This window comes from Leptopilina boulardi, unplaced genomic scaffold (assembly GCF_019393585.1).
Source record: "Leptopilina boulardi isolate dan_hultmark-lab unplaced genomic scaffold, ZJU_Lbou_2.1 LbouV2_273, whole genome shotgun sequence".
Lineage (NCBI taxonomy): Eukaryota > Metazoa > Arthropoda > Insecta > Hymenoptera > Figitidae > Leptopilina > Leptopilina boulardi.
The window spans coordinates 4,149,723-4,168,763 of record NW_026137833.1 but is presented as its reverse complement, the minus strand read 5'-3'; the positions used below and the strand labels follow the sequence as shown (position 1 = coordinate 4,168,763).

Sequence of the window (19,041 nt, the reverse complement as noted above, 5' to 3'; positions counted from 1 at the left end):
TTACAGGTAAAAACGATTACTGAAATGTAAATATTGAACGGGGGGAAATCCGGAAACAATAATCAAAACATTGTCCTTGTCAATGGAATACGTAATAGTTAATTAATTTGAACAAATTTATATATAGAAAAAACGCACAGGAGACGTGTGAATAATAATAAAGGAGTAATTTTTATTCAATATGAAATCAGCGAGAAAGAAAATAATAAATCATAATGCTGTTTTTAAACAGCGTACAAAAACAGATGACAATGATGAACTCTCGTTTGAATTAATAATTTCAACAAGAAAATCTGGTCAATTAGATATGTCAGGTCGTGGTCTAGCTACAGGTAATTAAAATTTTTAATTACATAACCTATAAATTATTATTTACATTCTTCTTCTCATTTATTGTATATGTGTAAATATAAGAATTACATGTAAACAAAACTGAAACATAACCTATAAATTCGCTGTTTATAAACAAAACATTCTATTTTGCAAAAGAATAATATATTTTATTATAAATATTATTTTTTTGTATCGATGTTTTTTACAATATTAAATTTTATTTATATATATATATATATATATTTATCTACTATTTATTTTTAGATATAATATAAAAAATTATCTTTATTTCAACTGAAGATATATTTTACAATATTTTACAATATTTAATAAATAAAGTATCTTGAATTAAACAATAAATATTTGACGATTGTGAACAAAATAAATTTTATTTATTTTAACACTGTACAGGATAACAATAAAAAAATGACGGAAAAAATAAAAATATAACAACAGGACTCGGATTATACAACTTTTTCGATTTTTTTCCAATTTTTTTCGACTTATTTTAATAAAATGCGATTTTTTCTACTTTTTTTTAACATTTTTTTTACAAAAATTTAAAACAAAATATGTTTTTTTTTTTGGTATAGGATGCAAATCTTTTTCAGATCTTCTTTATTTCAATTAATTAACAAATTTTTAACTAAAATTCTTCACTTAATTAATTATTAATTAACTAAAATTATTAATAATTTTAATAAAATTCTTCACAAATTCAATTATCTTAAACTATTTTTCAATTAAAATTTTTTATGAAATTTAATAATTGTTTATAATTTAAAAAAAAAATTAGCAAATAAAATTATCAAAAATTTTTAATTCAAAATCACTTGAAATTCAATTATCTGAAAGCATTTTTCAATTAAAAACTTTTGGAATTCAATTTTATTATGTGATTTCTAATAAATTCTTCATCATCAGAAATTACTAAAAATTTCTCTTATAATTATTGTCTGAAATTTAACACAATTTTTTGAAATTCAATTATTTTCAAAAAGTTCAATTTAAAGGCTTCTAAAATTTAATTATTTCTAAAAATTTTTGAAATTTAATAATTTCAATTATAACTCTCCTGAAATTTAATTATTTTAAATGATTTTTATAATATTCTTCGAAAATAATTCAACTATGTATCTGAAAAACCATTTTTCACTTAAAAAGTTTTCAAATTATTGTATTTTTGTTTGCAATTTCTAATAAATTTTTTAGTAATAGAAATTATCAAAAATTTTAAATTAAAAATCACTTGAAGTTGAATTAATTTCAAAAATCAAAATATCAACTCTTTGAAAATTCAATATTATACTTTTAAAAAATAATTTATCTAAAATTATTTGATAAATTATTTTTAGTTCTGTAAAATTAAAATTTTTGTTTAAAAATTAATAAAAAATTTTGAAATTCAATTATTAAAAATTTTAACTTTAATTCTTCCAAAGTTATTATTATTTAAAAAAAAAATTTTATTTAAAAATCTGTAAAACTTGATTAAGTATTGCCTAAAATTTTTTTTGTCCATCAAAACTAAAAATTATAATGACAAAATTTTTAATTCGAATAAATTCATTAAATCAGATTTGAAAAAATTATATAAATGGAACTTTAAGAATTTTTTTTGAGAAATTTGTCCTATTTAAATAAAATTTTGAAAATTTGTCTTACAATTACAATTAATTCGATTATTCGAAAATAAAAACAATCGTCTTTTTTTTAATATAAATCGAATAAAACGTCTTTTTTTGTGCCTTAAAGTCAATCCGAGACCTGTAAGAATGATAATATTTTGCATGAATATTATCAATTTTTACCAATTTTTTTTTTTTTTCAGTACCTGAAAAATTATGGACTATTAATGAACTAACAAAAGAGGAATTAGATAATCTTCGCACGGAAATTGATTTTGAACAGAGAAAAGATTGTTGGTGGGAACAGGAACCATTTAGAATTTTAGATTTAAGTTCCAATAGTCTTTGTTCAATTGATTCGCGTATAAAAAATTTATTGGATCTCACACTTCTTGACGTAAGTGTGCAATTAATTTTTTTTACCATTAAATAATAAATTATATATAATTATATAGTTTTTTCAAAACAATTTTAGTTTTCAAAGAAAATTTTTTATTCAATTTTCTCCTTTTTTTTGCAGCTTCATGATAATTTATTAGAAACTTTACCGTCTGAAATAGAAAATTTGAACAATTTAAAGAGATTAAATCTTTCTTTTAATAAAATAAAAATTCTTCCATTAGAATTTTACAAACTCATTGAATTACGAAAATTAGATTTAAAGAATAATATTCTCGTGGAATTAAATTCTGCGATTGGTGATTTAATTATGCTCGAGAGTTTGGTATGTATTTTTTTTTTTTGGTTTCATTTAAATTTTTCCATAAGTTTGTCTTTAAATGAAATTTATTATTATATATTTAATAATTGATAAATAGATATAAATAATTATACAAAAAGTTAAGTAAAGTTGAAGAGTAAAATGATTTTTTTTTTGGTAAAATATTTGCATATTTATTCAGAATCTTTCGAGTAACAACCTAACTGAATTACCTATTGGAACTGGTTATTTGGTGCGATTAGTTTCTCTTGACTTGAGTCACAATATGCTCACTGAATTGCCACCTGATATAACGAACATGCGAGGTGTGTCTTTTAAAACAGGAACTCTTTTTCTTTGTATTATAATAAAAATAAACACACACACACTATTAATTTTCTATTTAGAATGTAGAGGTCAATCCATTATATTTTGCCAAAATTTATTAAAATAATTATATTTATTTATTGGGACAAAACATCGATAAATATTTTAATGCTAAATTTAAATTCAACTAGAAAAAAATTCTTTCTAATATTCTTTTTTTTAGAATAAAAATTCATTTAAATGACTATTTGGTTTAATTTAAAATCGAGCAAATAATATTATTCTGTTAAATTTTAATTCGATGAAATAAAAAATCTGTAAATTGAAAATTTGTTATATAGAATTTTATTAATTGTCAAAAATGAATTGTACGGATATGAAAATTAATTATTATGAATTATAAATTTTTTTCTAAAAGTAGGCCAATGTCTTTATAGGTGAAATATAATGGATTAACCTGTAGAAAGAAATTTCTTTCTATATTATTATTTATCGATTGACTTGATATTTATTGATTCAACTTTTTCAGCCTTGAAGTGGATAAAAATTTCTTTCTAATTTATCGCAACAAAACATATTTTTTAAACATTAGTTTCTGTATTTCTATATTTTAAATTAAAATTTTTTTTTATTTTTTGCAAATTATTTGCTCTTTATTTAAATGTTTGTATGCTATTTAAAATTTTTTTTGAAGAATTTCCACTGTAAAAATTTTTATGTAAATTGTAATTTTTTTTTTTTGAACTCTAATTCAGCGTTAAAAAAATTGGATGCAAGTTTCAATCATTTGGAAACATTACCGCCTCTTGGTGAATTGAGAAAAGTTGAGGCTCTATTATTTGGTTCGAATAATTTAAAAATATTTCCTGATGTTAATGGTTGTTCTTCATTACGAGAACTTCATCTCACAAATAATAATATACCGGTGAGTTTTTATTTTTTTAATATCAATTTCCTCAGAGGGGAAAAAGAAACTATTTTGTAAAATATTTTATTTATTTTTAATATTTGCTAAAATTTTATTTAATAATCTCTTAAATGTAGTAAAAAAAACTATTTTTTGTTCAGGAAATTGATATTTTGAGTTTGGAAGGAATGGGTCAATTAAAATCACTTTTACTCGGAGGCAATAAAATTGAAATAATTCCAGAAGAAATGATTCAGCTTATAAATTTGGAACAACTTGATCTTTCACACAATAATATATCTTCGTGAGTAATTTTTTTTTAATTTTTTACTATTTCTTATTTTGTTTTTATAATAATAATTTATCAAAATTTATTTATGTTTACTATTTATTTAAATTTGTTGTATTTTTTTTTATAAAATAAATTCAAGTATAAATGAAAGTTAATTAAAGATTCCTTTAAATAATAATTCATTTTATAAAAGAATCTGTAAATATTTTTAGAATTCCAAATTGTATCGGCATAATGCCAAATTTACATAATTTCATTGTGGAAGGAAATAAATTGGAAAATATTAGACGTGACATTGTCCAATTAGGCACACCTCGAATATTACGTCATTTACGACAAAGCACAAACGCAAGTAATATTGAAATTCGAGATTGTTCGTCGCCACTTTATGAGGATGAAAATTTTCCCGACAAGTATGTCAATTTTTTTTCCCCTTTATTAAATTAAAATATAAATTTTAAATAAATCCAAATTAATTCTCTAAAAAAAAAAAGATTTTGCAAAAAAATTAATATTGTTTTCTTAATTTATAATTATTACACAGAATATTTTGAATATTTCGAAACATATTATTCAATTAATGAAAAATAATAATTTCTTCAGAGATTTGAAAAATGTTTAGATTTCTTAATATTTTTTTTTTTTAATGTAACTTTTAGATATGCAATGAAAAATGCAAGACTACTGAGTCTCATTGGTAAGAATTTGTCAAATATTCCCGATATTGTTTTTAATGATGCAAAAGAAGCTGAAGTAACGTGTGTCGATTTAAGTCGAAATAGATTACATGAATTATCAGATGCATTATCGCAAATAATAACTGTTACCGATTTAAAATTATCATGTAATCAATTAATTGAAATACCAAATTGGATTGGTGTACTTGAATATTTACAATTTTTGGATTTAAATAGAAATCGTTTGTGTAATTTGCCGATGAATATTGGACAACTTGAACGTTTACGAGAATTAAATATATCATTTAACAAGTAAATATATACCTATATAAATATTATTAAATAAATTTAAATACAATTTTTTTAAAGAAAATGTCGAATTAGATAATTAATTTAATTAATTAAATTAATTAGTTGAATTGTAAAATTAATACAATTAATTTTTGTCGAAGATTCACAGAAATACCCGAATGCATTTATGAAATTTCTCATTTGGAAATACTTGCAGCAAACGATAATCAAATTAAAAATATTGATGTAATTGGATTAAGTAAATTACGAAGACTCGCAATTCTTGATTTTTCTAATAATAATATTGGACATGTTCCACCGGAATTGGGAAATTTAATACATCTCAGGTATTTTGGAAAATTAGAAACATTTTTTTTTTTATTGCTTACAATATTATATTTTTAAATGTTCTTTTAGTTTAATAATTTTAATATTAATAATAATAATAATAATAATAATAATAATAGTAAACAATAAGTGGGTTCTTTCTTTATAGAAAAAACTTTTTTCCCTTCAAAAAAAATTTTATATTCTCATACAAAACGAGTCCTTTTTTCTCTCTTTTCTATTATTTTCTTCTGCTTTTATTTGTATTTATTACTCTTTAACTACTTTTTAATAAGAAAATAAAATTTAATAATTAATTAATTAATAATAACAAAAATTTATAATTTAAATGAAATTATTTATTATAATTTCATTAAAATGTTAAAATCAAGAAATGAAAATTGAAAAAATCATCCTCAATTTTTATTATTATTATTATTATTATTATTATTATTATTATTATTATTATTATCGAGACAGGAATTATTTCTTTTGAACAAATAAGTAATTTAATAAAATTTTAGTTTTACCATAAATTAAAAAATATTATAAATTTTACATCATCAATATTTCTTTTTTACATTAAAGACACAATATTTTTTAAAAAATTATATCATTTTTTCTAAAATATTAAAAATTTGGTTAAAAAATTGATGTTGCCAATTTAGTTTTTTTTTTTTTAAATTTAAATGTTATTTGTTTATTTAACAAATAAAACAACATTTAAAAAAAAATAAAAATGCCTAAAATAAAAAATGTTATACAAATATTTAAAATTGAATTATTTTTAATTAAATAATTATTATTATTGCTTTTTAATTGTTATAAGACTTTTATGAAAAAAATCTCTAATTTAATTTATTATAAAAAAAATTCTTTTTAATTTAATTCAAAAAGAAGTTAATTAAATTTGTAAATAATAGAATTTTTTAAATACTAAATTGAATTTAAATTTATGTTAAAAATATTTAAATTTTTTTTATTAAAATACATATTTGTTTAATAATAATAAATTTGTATCATGTCCTGTATAAATTGTTGTTATATTTAAATTTTAATTAATTTTAGAATTGATTTATGTTTTTTTTTTATTTAATTTAATTTATTTTTAATTTATTATTATAATAATTATAATTATAATAATTAATTAATTTAATTTATGTTATTTAAGTATAATAATTTATGTATTTATTTCGTAATTTTTTGTACAAATTTTTGTTTTTTTTGTAGCTATAGTATTATTCATTTCATAATATGAAAAAAAAAAAAAAACAAAACGAAAAGCTGTATAAATTTGCATGAATCAGTGAAATTTTTTTCGTGCAGATATTTTTATATTCGTATAATAGATATATACATTTTTGTATATGTACATAAGTGAGTTACGTATTTAATGTGCATATATATTAAACACTGCATATTATAAAATTGCTCACTTTTCCACTTGCTTTACCAAGTATATTGCATTTTGTGCGCATGATATATCCCATAAAATATATTCAGAATTCAATATTTATACTGGAACATTTATGATGCCGTTTTTCATCGACATTTCCCATTTTATTTTCGTATTATCATCATAATCATCATCTTATAATTCAATAATTACACAAAAAAATAAGGTAAGAATGAAATTTAATTGTTGCACTACATTTCAATTTTTTTTTTTTAATTATCATATATGAGAGGGTATTAATTTAATTAAAAATTATTTTTCAAATTATTTCCTAAATATAATTTTTTATTTTTCGTCATTTTAATTAAATTTTGCTTTCGCTATACTTTTTTTTGAAGTTATAAAAATTTTTAGTTAATTGTGAAAAAATTAATTTTTGTATTTGATAGCACTCTCCGAAATTAATTTTGCCTCTGAAATAGTTCTTTTCAATTTAATTTTTAAATATTATTTTTAAATCCCTGTATACAGAAATATAATTTATTATATTTAAATAAAATACTGTAAATTTTAGAGACTCGTGAATAAGCTCTAAATTTAATTTGTTGAAATTTTCAATTCACTATTCCAGGGGCAGAAAATTTTTTTTTTTTTTGTCAAAATATAATTGAAAAATAATTTCTAATAATAATAATAAATATATATTTAAATTTCAGAACATTATCGCTTACTGGAAATTGTTTTAAACAACCGAGACAAGCAACTTTACTTAAGGGAACAGAAGATATACTTTCTTATCTTCGTGACAAAATTCCACGAACGTAATTAATGTGATTTTTTAAATAAATAATTCAATTTTTTTCGTCCCATCAAAAATATAAATTACTTTATAAAAAATATTATAAATAATATTTAAATATAAAAGAATATAAAATTTAATATCAATAGAAAATAAAATATAAATAAGTATTATGTAAATTACCAAAAGTATTAATTATATTAATATAGGTAATAATTTATCACTTATTGGTAAATAATAAATATAAAATGAAAAATACTATTGTTCGTATTGATATTTTACAATTTTTCATTTTATATCTATCAAATATTTATGCTATTAAAATTGATATAGTGTTAAAATTAAAAATGTTAGGGAATTCTCTATAACTTTAAAAATTGTTTCTAAAATACAATTTACAAGAAGTGGATCATTTAAAACTTTTTTTTTTTTTTTTGATGGGACATAAAAATTAAATTACTTAATTCTAAATTTACTATCGATTTTCAAAACAAATTCTTTTGAATTTCTTTTCAAAAGAAATTGTGAAACAGTATTTTTATAAAAAAAAACTCCCACCATATGCTCAAATGAAATTTAAAAAGAAATATTTTGTTTTGATTAAAGAAAAAATTGGAAATTTTAATTTTATGATTACATAGTATTATATTTTTATTTTCAATTATATTATATTTCAATATCAAATATTAATTTAGATTATTAAATTTTTCTGTTATTTTGTTATTATTAGTTTTTATTTATTTTATCTAAGAAGTAGAATTTATGATTATTTAATTATTGCTTATTATTATTATTTATTATTATTATTATTAGATAGATAGATAGATAGATAGATAATTTATTTCCTTAATGCTACATGTATTAATGTTTTACATCAAAATTATTATTATTATTATTTGTTGTTGTTACTATTTATATTATTATTTATTTTATTTAATTATCTAACAAATTCTCCAGAAATATATTATTTTTTCTAATTTTGCAGAAACGATAATTTACAGCTTTCTTTTTCACTTGCTTTAAATGTCGTTTGTCATTTTTAAATATTTAAATATGAAAATTTGAAATATTGAAATTTTTGTTGAAATTTAATTGTTTACACTACGTCAGAAAAAAGTGTTAACATTGTTGCACATTTGTGTTCATTATGTACATTTTTTTTGTAATGTAAATTGATAATTTTTATTGTGCGTGTATACATAAACTTGTGATTATAAATTTGAAATATTAGTTTTCAAATTATTAAAAAAAAAAAATATGCATGTAGATTAATTAATATGAAAATTAGACAATAATAAAAGGATCTTATTGTAATATTTAAAAAAAAACCAATTCAAAAATATATCGAAAAAATTAATTTTAAGTTTAATTAATCGCAAAATGAAAAAAGTTTTATTTCGATTTAAAAACATTTTAATAAAGAATGTTCTGGAACTTATTGCTCTATTTGAGTTATTTTTTAAACAATTTACTTGAATCCGCTTTGATTTGCATAATATATATGTATGAAAAATAAAATATTGAGAATAAATAGTATTTATTAAAATGATGCTTTTTTAATTAGTATTAAATAATAAATGCTTTTTTTAAAATTAAATCATGTTTTATTTGAAACTTTGAATATAGGATTAAAACATCTTTGAAATAGAAAATTCGACATTTCTATTGTATAAAGTCAATTTAAGACTTATTAAACTAAATAAGATTACATGTTATTTAGATGTTAAATTAAATTAGATATTAAATTATTTTTAACTTTATAAAAATTGATTATTTAAAAAAATATGAGAAATTAAAACTAATAACGTAATTTTCTATTACGGCGCGTTTGTATCAGTTTCGGTGTATCAATTACGGTGACCAAAATTACGTTTGAATTGAAGCCATTGGAAATTTTAAAAATATTTCAATTACGACGAGGGAAAAATTTTTATCTAAAAATAATTAAATTAATAATTCTTTAAATGTGCATCTTTATTAGTGATTGTATCAAAAAAAGATTAAAATATTTTTTTAAAATCATTTTGCAACATTTATATTAAATATAATAGTGATAATAGTTGTTTTTTTATAAACGCACCGTAATTGATGCATTTATCCATCTAAAATATATATAAAAAAAAAAAAATAAAATTGTTGAATAATATTTGTATAATATATTTTTATTTTTCAATCTTCCATAGAAGATTTATAAAAAAAAAATATTTATGAATATTATTAAATCGAATCAGCAATTAATTATTTATTTTTAAAAATTGCTCCTTAATTGTTGTTTTTTTTAAACATTTAGAGATATTCTTCACAAATTTCTTTCAGCATTTCTTTCATTTCAATTATTTCTTTCGTTGGAAGATTATTTGTACCTGTCGTCGAGTTGACTTTAATTTTTGGTAATAATTCTTTTATTACAAAATCATACACATCTGTTGTTGGTGTCTTAGCAAGTAAACAATAGAAATTCTAAAACGATAAAAGGAAAGCAAAGTCATTAAATATCAAATTTACATTTTATAGCTATTATTATTATTATTATTATTATTATTATTATTATTATTATTATTATTATTATTATTATTATTATTATTTTAATAAATTGAAAAAAATTTGGTTCAATTCGAAGCAAAAAATTCAAATTTTTGTAAACAAATATATAATATTTAAGAAATTACAAAAAACAAAATTATTTAATTTTCAAAAAAATTTCAAAAATATACAATAAAATATCTCATTACCTTTAGTGACAATTTATTTTCCTCGATTTTAAATGCTGATAAAAAATATTTCATAGCTTCCAGATAATTTTTATTATTGTAAAAATAACTAAAACCAATATAAAGTAAAATATCTGTTTTTCTTTCATTTTCAGCTTCTGAAAATTTTTTTTTGATTTCAAGTAAATGTGATGTAAAATCAAATTTTGTGTCAAATATTTTCATACATTTTATGTAACTCATTTCCGCTGGAAAATTAAATTCTCCTGATGTAGCTTTTAATAAGTATTTCGAAGCTTCCTATATATAAATAAAAATTTGTTTAAATAATTATTTTGTAAAAATTTAATGTATAAATCATTATTATTAACTTTTTTTCACTAATTATTAAGTTTTTGAATTATTTTTTTAAAAAAATACCTCATATTGTTTTTTTTCATCAAATACAATCCTTTATAGTGTAAAAACATAGATTTTTCCGGTGCTACAGATTCAACGTAATCTAAACATTTTTCTGCATTATCTAATTTATTAGTTTTAATAAAAACTAAAGCTAATCTTAATTGTATTGTGACACTTTTCCAATTTTTTTTATATAATTCCTCAAATATTATCATAGCTTCTGAATTATTTTTACTTTCCTTCAAACATTGAGCGAGATTAACGGCAAATTTTGGATTTTCATCAATTTTATAAGCTTCTTTAAAATGCATTAATTCATCATTTCTCGGCTTAATAAATCTTGGATTTAATTTTCTAATAGTACGCAAATTTTTTCCTAAAAGGTAATGTGCAATTGCAGCTTTTTTATTATGTTTTATGGCAATTTCAGCATATTTAATTGCAATATTTGCTGTTTTTTTTACAATAATTTGTTTGTGTCCATAAACAAGCAATAAATTCATTCAATGAGCTCTTGTAAATTTCATCGTCAATCCAATTGATGATTTTAAAAATCTCATCAATTTTTGTGAAATTTTCTTTTCTTATCAAAAAATGAATTTTTGTTCCCAAAAATATATGTTGAGCCACTTTTTGTTTTCGATCACTAAAAAAAAAAAAAAAAAAAATTGATAATTATATTTTAATTAAAATTTTTGATGCAATAGAAAATCTTTCGTTTATAAAGAATTAACAATTTTGTTGACTAATATAAAGGGAAATATTTTTGTGAAATGAATTTATAGCGTATTTTGTATTTAAAAAAAAGAAAGTATTTGATTTTTTTTAAGATCTAAATAAATTTTTATGGCCAATAATAATTTTAGTAAAAATATATAATAATTAATAACCTCTTTATTTCTTTTATTACGGCTTCTGCTTCCTCGAGTTTTTTATCTGCTTCATTACCTATATTCTTTTTTTAATATTTCAACATAAGCCGACATTAGGAGTCTAGTAAAATTCACTTCTGGAAGGAATTCTTCATTTTGTTTTAAATTCCATGTAACTTTATTAATATCATATTCAGATAAATCCCAATTAAAGGGACATTGAAGACGATCAACATCTTTTTGACGATAATAATGATCTGAATGATAGGAAAATTCTTTAAATATATAAAATATTCTTTTTTGGTTCTTTTTGCAGAAAAAAGTGATTTTCAAAAAAGTTTTTTGAAACTAGAGTTAATTTTTGACAAGAGAAGAAAAGTTTCAGTTTTTCATTCATTTCTTATTTTTCCAGGACATTAAATTGGATGAATTTAAGGAATAAAAAAATTTTTAGTTGAACTATTGTTTTCAGAAATTATTAAAAAATTAATTAATTACTTAAGTAAATTTTCATTTTACTTTATTTAATGAATTTTTTTTTAACTTGATTGACAAAATTAGAAATTTTTCGCAAAATTTAAAAGCAAAATATAAAAAATTCAAGGACAAAAATTCAAATTCCAGGACTTTCAAGGACATTTTTTCAAATTCCAGGACATTTCCAGGACTTCCAGGACTAGTAGACATATTTTGTCAAAATATGTTAACGATAAAAAAGAATTACGATTTTTTATAAACAAATTAATTATTTTTAACTTTGGGCTTTCGAAATAAAAAATTTTTTGTCCACTAGGATCTTTTTTATTTTTCTCATAGAAAATAAACTAAAATGCATTTTATTTTGAAAAATGAGAAAAAAATTTTTTTGAACAAATTATTTAAACAAAAAGACTCATATTCATGATGACCAATCTAAAAGTTTTTTCAAAATATTTTTAGTATTTCAAGGTGTGTAAAAATAATAATGAAAATCGTGCCCAAAGTTAAAATACAAAAAACGATTTTTTTCAAAAATTCAAAAAAAAATGATTTAATCTATAGATTTCAGTAAAATATGAACGTTATAATAGATTAATCGATTAGTTTTAATGCAAGAAATAAGTTTTTTTACCAAACAAAATTAAATTTACAATTATTATTTTTAAAAATTCATAACTCAAAAGTTTTGGCACTTAAAAAAAAAAAAAAAAAGAAAAAATAATTTCACGTGAAATCACTCTTATATCTATAAATTTGATTTTAGTTTTAAATGAAAAACTTACTTCCGCTCATATTGATTATGTATATTTTGGAGAACTGCGTCTTCACCGAGAGGTCTTCACTTTTTAAATTGTCGAGAGATTCTCTAAATTACTAATAGCAATATTTTCGCTCACAATTAATGATCTTTTATTTTATTATATCTTATCTTCTCAAATTTATCATGAAACTATAATTTTTTTTTTTAAATAAATACTTTACTTCTCTTTTATTGAGTAATTTAAAAAACTTCGTCTTCAATTTTTAAATTGTCGAAAGATTTTTATGTTCTTTTATCAGCTCACGTATTACTCATATTTCTATTTTTATTTCCAGCAACTTTTTAATCTTCTATAACAAAGGAAACCTTTTTTTTTAGTACGAAGACGACCTTTCTGATTTTTTTTCGATTATACGTTCAGAAAAAATTATATAGAATTGCGATTAAATTTTAGTACATACTTTTTTTATTGTAAAATTCAAGTCTTGCACGTGAAGTACAATTAAAAAATAGAATTAATTATATATTTATAAAATGTTAAAAAAGTTACAAACTCTCTTCAAAAAAAAAAAAAAAAAATATTCAAATTATAAATTATGTCTATTATGTTGATGATATTCTTCACATATTTTTTTCAATTTTTCATTTGCTGCAATGACATCCTCAGGAATTTTTATTGTATTATTTTTCATGTAGTCAGTAATTTTTGGAAATATATTGTCCTCAAGAAATTTATAGACATTTATACCAAATGTATGTTTATTATTCGCTTTAACATCCTCCAAAGGATAAAAGTATTTCTGCAAAAAAAAAAACAAGAAATTAAAATAATTAATTTATTTTATTTATAATATCATTTAAGATAATAAATAATTTTAATAAATATTTCTTGAAAATTTTACATACTTCCATATTAAATTCAAAAGTTTCAATTTCAAATGCTTGTAAAAAATATTTAATTGCTTCACGAATGTCTCTTTTAATATTAAAATATGTAAAAGCCACATGTAAATGCATTTCTTTTTGTTTACATTTTTCAATATTTTCATATTTCTCTATCATCTTTAAAAAATATTCAACAAAATCAAAACGTTTCCTTAGTATTCGCATACATTGTGCATATCCAATATCAGCACCATAATTATTCAAATCATATGTTTTTTTTAAATATTCAGCTGCCTCCTATTATTAAAGAAATTAATTATCAATTATTGTCTAAAGTTTTTAAAAAATATTTCAAACCAATTTATTTATTGCAAATAAAAAAATGTACTTTTCTTGTAATTTTAAATCGACTAAAAATGAATTTTTTTTTCTTTCTTTCAAAAGTCAATCCAAGGGCCTACAATTATATAAAAATGTAAGACAATAATTTTTTAGATGCAAACTCTGTTTAAATTAAAAATTAATGGAAAATTAAATAAAATATAAATTTTACCTCATAATTTTTCATTTTCATAAAATAAAGTCCTTTATAATGAAGAAACATTGAATCATCTGGTGTTACTGATTCAACATAATCTAAACATTCTTTTGCCTCATTTAATAAAAAATTTTGCTCAAAATATAAAGCTAAGCGCAAATTAATAGAGGGACATTTAATATTCATTTTGTGAATTTCAGTTAAAATATTTTTTGCTTTTTTTTTCATCATTATCTCTTCGTCTTTCATCATTTTCTTTTGGTATTCTATCCTTTTTTCTTTGTAAGCTTGACCAAGAAAAAGACCATATTGAGGATTTTTATCAAGTTTATAAGCTGTTTCAAAATGTAACATCTCTTCATCGTCAGGAGAAGTGTGACATGATTTTAATCTTCTTAATGTTCTCAAATTTTTAGCAAGAAAATAATGTGATATTGCATATTCGGGATTGTATTTCAATGAAAGTTTAGCAAATTCAATGGCAATTTCTGTTGTATTTATAAAATCATTGCAATGTGTCCATAATGCTGCTTTAAATACATTTAATGTACTTAAATATTTTTCATCATCAATATTGTTGATTTTTTTTAATATCTCATCAACTTCATCGGTATTTTCTTTTATCATTAAATAATGAGCTTTTGTTGCTTCTAAAATATGCTCAACGACTTCTTTTTCCGAACTAAAAATAAAAACAATTTTAAATTTGAAAAATTGCTTAATCAAATCTTAATCAATTAAATAAATTAAATTAAATTTTCTCTTCAAAAAGTTAAATTAAAAATAGTAATTAATTCTATTTTTTTTTTTTCATCAGTGACGTAATTTATTTTCTATAAAAATTACAATTTTTCCAAAGTGTTACACGTAGAGAAAAAAAGTAAGAAATTATATATATTATATAAATTTCTTATGATTATTAATTCAAAATTAATGCTTCTAACGAAATTTAATTTTCAAAATTATAACTTCCATAATTTTTATCAAATCAAAAAAAAAAATGAAAAATACCCTATTTACTTATTTTTCATAAAAATTTTGTAAAAAAATGTTCAAGTTAAAAAAAATTTTTTTTATTGAAAATCTCACATGGAAAACCATATGTACGAATCTTTTTAATGAAGAATTAATTCATTAGAATTTTTTTTTTGTATATTGTTAAAAATAATAATTTTTGAATAATAGTTACTTGCTAAACTGAGAAATCAGTTTATTTGCTTCTTCAATTTTTTCGTCAGCTAATTTATAATCCTGTTTTAAAAACTGTGCATAACTGATTATTAAATATCGAGTTAAGGACATTAGTGGTACAAATGCTTCATCATGATGCAAATCTTGTTTAACTGAATTTAAATCATTTTCACTTATATTTTTCCACGTAAAAGGACATTGCAGTTTACGGAGCCTTGTTTCTAAAAAAAAAATATATTACTTATTTCTATTTTAATTTTAATGGCAAAAATAAATAAATGAAAATAATAAATGTTATTTTTTTTTTTGTATAAAATGGCAGTTCTATTTTTAATGTAGAGTGACAATGGAGCAAATCATTTTTTTTTCATATCTTTTGAAAAATTCAATTTAAAAAAAAAATTTAATTGTGGTTAATAAATATTTAAAACTAAATTTACAAAATTTTAACTTTTAATTCGAGTTAATTCCTCGAAAGCCCTTGTGTATCTGCAGAGAGCGAGGTTCGGCCTATCACACATTGTTGTCCATATTTTCTGCAAGAGATTTCCTCCGGAATTGGTCCACTTATCCACTTCTTTCACCCATTTTTTATCAATTATTTCTTTAGCTTTTTTGCACGTTCAAATATGTTCAACGTTTTCTGTTACATACCCGCACAGAGTCTGCAACTTACGTCTTTGAAATCCTTATTCCCTGCCCTCCCTACATTATCACATCTAATACGAGCCCATTGTTCTTTGTCCTTATAACTCAATTCTTTCATTTCCCAGTAATCTTCCCTCCCTATTTTAGTTTTCCATTTCCCATAATCCTTACAATAAGAGGATTTATCAATTTTACACCATCATTGTTGGATTTCCTGATCAATTTTGACTTTAATATTATTTTTTAATGTTATTTGATATTAAATTCATTTTATTACTTTTCCAATGAGAATAATTCTATAAAAATATTATCAAGAAAATTTATTTCGAATATTTCAGAATTGAACTAATTGTAAGACAAATTTTCAAAATTTTTATTTAAGTATGACAAATTTCTCAAAAAAATTCTTAAATTTCCATTTTTATAATTTTTTCAAATCTGATTTAAGCAATTTATTTGAATTAAAAATTTTGTCATACTTTTTAGTTTTCATTGTCCAAAAAAAATTTCAAAAAATACTTAATCAAGTTTTACACATTTTTAAATAAAAATTTTTTTTTTTTTTTTAAATAGGGTCAGTTGGAGTAGATGTGGACAAAATCGCTATTTTTCACAAATTACGTAATTTTCTTCCTTTAAAAGGTAATATTTGCGGGTTTATTTTTTTTTAAAGTTGTTATTTACGTTCCCAGGATTAATTTTATGCAACAGAAAAAAATTTAGATAAGCTTTAAATGCATGAAATTGACTGTCCCCATTTACCCCAAGATTTAGAAAATTTCATAAAATTTGGTGTAAATGGGGACAGCATAGTTTCTAAGAAAGTTTTAAGAAAACAGTTTCCTTATGTATATTACTGTATTAAGGGATGAAAAAACTTGAAAAAAATTTGTATTAGATGTATAATAGTTGAACCAATTGAAATTTTTTTATTTTATTTATTTTTTATTTTAGTATTTTGTCTCGCATTTAAAAAAAAACAGACTTAAAAATCATACCAAATTTTTGGAAGATTTAAAGTTTAAATTTTTAATAATTTTTGAATTTCAAAAGATTTTGTCGAGGATTTTGTTAATTTTCAGACAATAATTAAATTTTACAGAACTAAAAATAATTTATCAAATAATTTTAGATAACATTTTTTAAAAGTAAGTATATAATTGAATTTTTATTGATTTAAAATTTTTAATTTTTATTTTTGAAATTAATTGAACTAAAACTGAATTTTAATTAAAAATTTTTTTGATGATTTCACTGAGAAATTTATTAGAAATTGCAGACAAAAATACAATACATAATTTCAAAAGTTTTTAATTGAAAAATGCATTCGGATAATTGAATTTTTGAAGAATATTATAAAAATAATTAAGAAAAATTGAAATTTTTGCAAAATAATTAAATTTTAAGTGATTTAAAATTAAATTTTTTTTTTGATAATTTCATTTGCTACTTTTTTGAAAATTATTAAACAATTATTAAATTTTATAAAAATTTTAATTGAAAAACAATTTAAGATAATTGAATTTGTGAAGAATTTTATTAAAATTATTGAAAATGATGAATTAATTTTATTTGAAAATTTGTTAGATATAATTGAAATAAAATAGATTTGAATACTGTATACTAAAAGTATTTAAATAATTTAAAAATTTTATAAAAACAAGTCGAAAAAGTCGCATTTTACTGAAATAAGTCGAAAAATTTCGTAACAAGACGACATACACGAAACGAAATTAATTTAAAATTATAACAGATTATTAAAATAGTTGTTTAGTAAACGAAATTAGGCAAAAAAATGCAAAAGTAAACAAATTTTTAAATTTAAAGAAAATTTAATATTGTCGATGTATTTTTCTATCAATATATGTGATTTTACAATGAAAAAATTGCTTTTTTACTTTTTATTTAGAAATTTTACAAAATTCATGATATTCACATTTTCAAAATGTAAATTAACAAAAAAATGTAACTTTACACTCGTCCATAAAATTACATACAGTGTATGCGAGGAAAAAAACCATGATACAGTAGGGCAAATTTACATTGGAACTGGAATTTTACAATCGACATTTAAAATCTTGTATTTCTAACCTCAAAATCATTAATATTGTCAAACTGAGTGCAGTAAAATCACATAATTCTGTATAACAAAATTTGTTACAGAATCTTGTGATTCTACTATTTTAATAGTAAAATTAAAACCTTTTTTACAGTGTACAGGGTGTTCCAAAAGAATGGAAACTTGCAAATATCTTGAAATGTACGCATTTTCGTGAAAAATATTCAAAAAAATTCACAAAAATAAGATCTACATTTTTGAACCCAAAAAATTGGTCCCGGGACCCAACAGTGAAAAAAGAAGTATCACGAAAATGCGTACTTTTCCAAATATTTGCAAGTTTCCATACTTTTGGAACACCCTGTATATATAATCTATTTAATTTTTAAAACCTAAAAATCTTAAAAATTACGAATATAAGCTTTAAATAATTTAGTAAAATTATCTAAAAAGTTAACCTCGATTTCCTTCAGCCATATCGGATATATATATTTTTTTTTAATTTTTCTTCTAATAAAACAAAGTTGATACGTTGGAATAATTTATAACTTATGTATTTTAACAGTAATCACTATATTATTACTTTCAAAAGATAAAGAGAAAAATATATAAATGAAAAGCAATTTAAAAACACAACAATAAAACAATGCCCACGTTTTCCTTGGCCCACGTCCAAAAATAAACTAGTAGCGACTGACTCTCTTTCTTTAGGTTTAGATCATGCCTATCTTTCGTCAAGGTCAAACATAGAGAAAAACAGGGGAAGTCCAAAGTGTGGTGTAAATTAAAATTATTTAAATATTGGCGGTTCTAGCGCA

At 20.4% G+C, this 19,041-nt stretch overlaps 3 protein-coding genes across 5 annotated transcripts; 1 reads left to right on the top strand and 2 right to left on the bottom strand.

Annotated features, from left to right (window-relative positions):
* The first annotated feature begins 29 nt into the window (after nucleotides 1-29).
* LOC127281534 (leucine-rich repeat-containing protein 40-like) lies at nucleotides 30-8,386 on the top strand. Of its 2 annotated transcripts, XR_007843049.1 has the most exons (11): nucleotides 30-332; nucleotides 2,165-2,358; nucleotides 2,482-2,685; nucleotides 2,864-2,987; nucleotides 3,744-3,913; nucleotides 4,057-4,199; nucleotides 4,400-4,600; nucleotides 4,847-5,176; nucleotides 5,317-5,502; nucleotides 6,713-7,104; nucleotides 7,595-8,386. XR_007843049.1 is itself a non-coding variant. In XM_051305257.1 (10 exons), the coding sequence occupies exons 1-10, from the start codon at nucleotides 182-184 to the stop codon at nucleotides 7,701-7,703; spliced, it is 1,812 nt and encodes a 603-aa protein (XP_051161214.1). In that variant the 5' UTR covers nucleotides 30-181; the 3' UTR covers nucleotides 7,704-7,902. The 2 variants fall into 2 exon arrangements, 1 of the variants encoding a protein (XP_051161214.1); XM_051305257.1 differs by lacking the exon at nucleotides 6,713-7,104 and having other exon boundaries at nucleotides 7,595-7,902.
* Nucleotides 8,387-9,285: 899 nt separating this feature from the next.
* On the bottom strand, nucleotides 9,286-13,478 carry LOC127281510 (uncharacterized). The gene is made up of 5 exons (XM_051305231.1): nucleotides 13,364-13,478; nucleotides 12,925-13,252; nucleotides 10,809-11,166; nucleotides 10,410-10,688; nucleotides 9,286-10,137 (listed from the first exon to the last, which is right to left on the bottom strand). Exons 2-4 carry the CDS (start codon nucleotides 12,932-12,934, stop codon nucleotides 10,667-10,669), a joined length of 390 nt encoding a protein of 129 aa, XP_051161188.1. The 5' UTR covers nucleotides 12,935-13,252; nucleotides 13,364-13,478; the 3' UTR covers nucleotides 9,286-10,137; nucleotides 10,410-10,666.
* Nucleotides 13,346-18,924, bottom strand: LOC127281509 (uncharacterized). Of its 2 annotated transcripts, XM_051305229.1 has the most exons (6): nucleotides 18,682-18,924; nucleotides 15,968-16,181; nucleotides 15,515-15,737; nucleotides 14,341-15,007; nucleotides 13,809-14,084; nucleotides 13,346-13,702 (listed from the first exon to the last, which is right to left on the bottom strand). In XM_051305229.1, the coding sequence occupies exons 2-6, from the start codon at nucleotides 16,035-16,037 to the stop codon at nucleotides 13,490-13,492; spliced, it is 1,449 nt and encodes a 482-aa protein (XP_051161186.1). In that variant the 5' UTR covers nucleotides 16,038-16,181; nucleotides 18,682-18,924; the 3' UTR covers nucleotides 13,346-13,489. The 2 variants fall into 2 exon arrangements, with proteins under 2 accessions (XP_051161186.1, XP_051161187.1); XM_051305230.1 differs by lacking the exon at nucleotides 15,968-16,181 and having other exon boundaries at nucleotides 13,457-13,702; nucleotides 18,682-18,923.
* Nucleotides 18,925-19,041: the final 117 nt, after the last annotated feature.

Excerpts from the sequence above, each read along its gene's own strand:
- LOC127281534 (XM_051305257.1), top strand. The coding sequence starts at position 182 with ATGAAATCAGCGAGAAAGAAAATAATAAATCATAATGCTGTTTTTAAA. Across the intron at positions 2,988-3,743 it reads TGATATAACGAACATGCGAG|CGTTAAAAAAATTGGATGCA; the intron begins GTGTGTCTTTTA and ends ACTCTAATTCAG. Across the intron at positions 3,914-4,056 it reads TCACAAATAATAATATACCG|GAAATTGATATTTTGAGTTT; the intron begins GTGAGTTTTTAT and ends TTTTTTGTTCAG.
- LOC127281510 (XM_051305231.1), bottom strand. Across the intron at positions 10,689-10,808 it reads ATGAAAAAAAACAATATGAG|GAAGCTTCGAAATACTTATT; the intron begins GTATTTTTTTAA and ends ATTTATATATAG.
- LOC127281509 (XM_051305229.1), bottom strand. The coding sequence starts at position 16,037 with ATGTGTGATAGGCCGAACCTCGCTCTCTGCAGATACACAAGGGCTTTC. Across the intron at positions 15,738-15,967 it reads GGAATTAACTCGAATTAAAA|AAACAAGGCTCCGTAAACTG; the intron begins GTTAAAATTTTG and ends TTTTTTTTTTAG. Across the intron at positions 15,008-15,514 it reads CTGATTTCTCAGTTTAGCAA|TTCGGAAAAAGAAGTCGTTG; the intron begins GTAACTATTATT and ends TTTTATTTTTAG.